Here is a 3,551-nt window from a genome sequence, read left to right as displayed (position 1 = left end):
AAAAAGAAAAAAGAAAAAGAACATGGGCGCAGACGTGGCTGTAAGGCAAGGTGTTTGCTTCCAGGTTGCATAGTTCCGGGTTCAGTCCCACAGCGTGGCACCTTGGGAAAGTGTATTCTACTATAGCCACGGGCCGACCAAAGCCTTGTGAGTGGATTTGGCAAACGGAAGTGAGTGAGTGTGTGTGCGTGCGTGTGTGCGCGTGTGTGCGCGTGTGTGCGTGTGTGTGTGTGTGTGTGTTTGCCCCCTATACGTTTACGCCCCCATAACGTGGCAAAACAGTCCGATAGCATAAGTTCCAAGCTTAGAAAAAAGGTACTGAGGGTTGCGTTCTTCGACTAACATTTTTCGAGGTGATGTCCCAGCATGGCCACAGTCTAATGACTGAGACAACTAAAAAATAAAAAGGAAGACACATTAATTTTGTTTTCTTTCTTTGTAATCAAACAGTGGAAGGTGGGTGTGGGGGAAGCACGTCCGGTTCTCGCTCGCGAATTTTTTTCCCACGAGAGTTCCGGACCCCAGTTATGAACTCATTTGCATACAGCCAATCAGAGCTCAACTATCAAACTAATTCATGAGCGCATAACAAGTGATGGGCGATAAGAGAAGGTCACTTGGGTAAGGAATGACCATGCTTCTTTCCTCTTTTAAGAATTGCTTGTTGTTCTTGTTCCAACCATGGCTGCCTCTGCGTAATTATTCGTCTTGTAGTTTACATTCTAAAACAGTAAGGGGAGAAAGTTGCTAGGACATCACCCTCTACCCACATTTTTCCTATCCATATCTTTACCATATGGGGCCCTAACAAAATTCGATAATAGGTATAGATGCAAATCTATCTAATTACTTGTCTCCTAAAATCAGGCATAACTTGGCGATCGGTCGACTTACTACACCGTTCTTCGTCTTGAGTTTACTTTGTAGAATGGGTTTTACCAAGAGATTGGTTGTTTTTGACAAGGTCAAAGTGAGCTCTGATTGGCTGTATGCAAATGACTACATTACTGGGGTCCAAAATTCGTGGGAGAATAAATTTCGCCTCCTGCGAGGAAAAAACCTAAAACCTAAAAATTATTGTCTCGAGTCCTAGGATTTGTAGGGCCAGTTTCCATGATGCATTAGTGACTTAGATCCCTATATTTTCCCCTGAACCGGACAAGAGACCGTCACAGGGTTACTCTTTTATAGCTGAGCGAAAGTGAAAATGAAGCGTTTTGCTCAAGAACACAACATACCGCCAGCTCCTGATATGGAAACCACGATCTTGAGATCGCGAGTACAACACCCGAACCATTAAGCAACGCGCCTTCACAAAACCCTTTAAATGAAGAAAACTTCACCGCGTCACACCTTTCACTTAGATTCCTTAGAGTCTTTGTAGCTCAGACTTTCATCTGGTGATTGGTTCCTTCTCATGATGAGCTCCGTTCCTCGGGTCTGGCCGATCTCATCCACACCCGCTCCCGTTACTACTCAAGGTACCTACCACTCACGCGTCTTTCCACCTCTTGACGTTTTTGGGTACCCGGCTCTCTCCCAGCACTTACTACTACTACTATCACTGTTGCTGCTGATGCTACTGGTGTTAGTGTTGGTGGTGGTGGTGTTACTACTACTGCAACCACAGTAGTAGTATTGTCTCATAACATCTTATAACGAAGCAGTTTAATCAGATATCTTCAAGAAGGACAAAAGTTTATCATTTTTGTAGTTGTTTTGTTATTACGAAAAGCTGAGGGAATATCCTATGATCAGCTGAAGGCTCTCTTCCTAGACTAATGGAGCTGACGCCCAGTCTGGACATTTAGAAGTCGATGTTATGGGTGGATAGGAATGTGTGCCTGGCCAGAATTGTTGCATGTGATACGTGGCTTTTGCTAAAGCAGCTACCCATGATGAAGGGGTGATGTTAAGCTACATGGTGTGTTATGTTGGGCTTATTCTATCAGCGATATTCTTTTAATAAAGGTTGCCGAAGTTAAGTCGCTAGTATGAGAGATAGGGGCCGACACGCTAGTCGCTAGTATGGGCGATAAGGGTCGGTACGCCTGCGGTAAATCTGTTTCTAGGGAACCTGGACATGTGGTGAATGAGAAGGTTCTCTTCATGAGGGTGTTAAGGACCAGTTATTGAAGGTCGAGAAGGAAATAAAGCTTTCAAATGCCAGGATATTCTGTAGAAATTGTATTCAAGCGCTATTCTTTATTCCTGTAGTCCATTGTTATTCTTCTGTTCCCAGAACTCTCACTTACCCCCTATTTAGAATCACTTTCTTCATGCATTTATAATTTGTTTTTCTTGTTTTAATTTCAGGGAACTCAAAAACAATGGCAAAATGTGTTTCTTGTTTGTGCAGGATTTTGTGTATTTGGAGCCATATTCTTTGCCATTTTTGCTGGTGGAACCATTGAGAAATGGGCTATAGAAAAAGGATCTACAGTCGATAGAGAAAAGAAAAAGAGTCTACTACTTCGACATACAAGTGTTAGTGCTCTGAACCATTAGAAGTTTGCTGTTTTAGCCATCGTCTCACCATGCATACCTCACGTTCCGCTCTATCTTTCCCGCCTTCTCACCCTTCTCATCAGCATGCTTTGATTTTAAGCAATTTTCTTCAATAGTTTTTATTCCTGATTCTAAGTTTTGCAAAGCTAAAATTAAATAATATTTGTTCCTATTGCTATTGTCATTGTTTCTGTACACGTCCCATGTCTCTGCATGCAACTAACTGCACTCCACCTATTCTCCACCCATTTGGTATGTTTCCAACTTAAATACTACCGCCATTATGACCCAAATTACTAGACCAAAAATCGCCTTTCTATCGCTGTAGAGGCCTTCCAAATAGTCTTCCCGGGTCTCTTGAACACCATTTGGTAACTGCACGGGTCTACCTGTTATATGTGAGCATTGCGACACCTCCGGCCCAGCGGAACTCGTTCTTTCAGTACTTGACGATCGCATCGTTCACTCCGCACCGTTCTCCAATTATTTCATTGCAAATTTGTTCTCGCGATGATATTCCTAGCATGGAACCCCACATGGCTCTTTCCGTCGTATCCAATCAATGTCCTGTCCTCGTCGTAGTAGCCCACGTTTCACTTGCATATACGAGCGCAGGTAGACCCATGCTGTTGAAGAGTCTGGCACGCGTTGCATTGTCTAGCTTTGATTAGAGCATACCCTTTATTGAGTTAAACACCTCCCATTCTGCCCTTATTCCCTTTCGGATTTCAGCATCCATATCTCGACGTATATCCACTGTGAGCCTTAAGTAGAGGTACTCCTTTACATACTCCTTGGTTTCATCACTTCCCACCCCTATTCGGATTTGTGCTGCATCTTCCGATCTAATATATTTCCCGTACCGCTAAATTACAGGGATATAACCACCAGGTGGTGGTGGGGGACAAACAAAGTTTCAAACACACATACACACACACGCACATACAATACATGTATGCATGTATGTATTTGTATGTCTTTACACACTCAGTCATTATACATACATACATACATACATATATATATATATATATATATATATA

At 42.8% G+C, this 3,551-nt stretch overlaps 1 protein-coding gene across 1 annotated transcript in view; it reads left to right on the top strand.

Moving 5' to 3' along the window:
- The window catches only part of LOC106867636 (sialin), a 36,670-nt gene that overhangs the window by 19,894 nt on the left and 13,225 nt on the right, over positions 1-3,551 (top strand). Inside the window, exon 11 of the mRNA XM_052966695.1 lies at positions 2,317-2,487. Coding sequence (XP_052822655.1) covers positions 2,317-2,487 — 171 coding nt within the window. The remainder of the gene's footprint in view (positions 1-2,316; positions 2,488-3,551) is intronic.

Source organism: Octopus bimaculoides, chromosome 3 (assembly GCF_001194135.2).
Source record: "Octopus bimaculoides isolate UCB-OBI-ISO-001 chromosome 3, ASM119413v2, whole genome shotgun sequence".
Lineage (NCBI taxonomy): Eukaryota > Metazoa > Mollusca > Cephalopoda > Octopoda > Octopodidae > Octopus > Octopus bimaculoides.
This window is presented reverse-complemented; position numbering and strand designations above follow the sequence as displayed.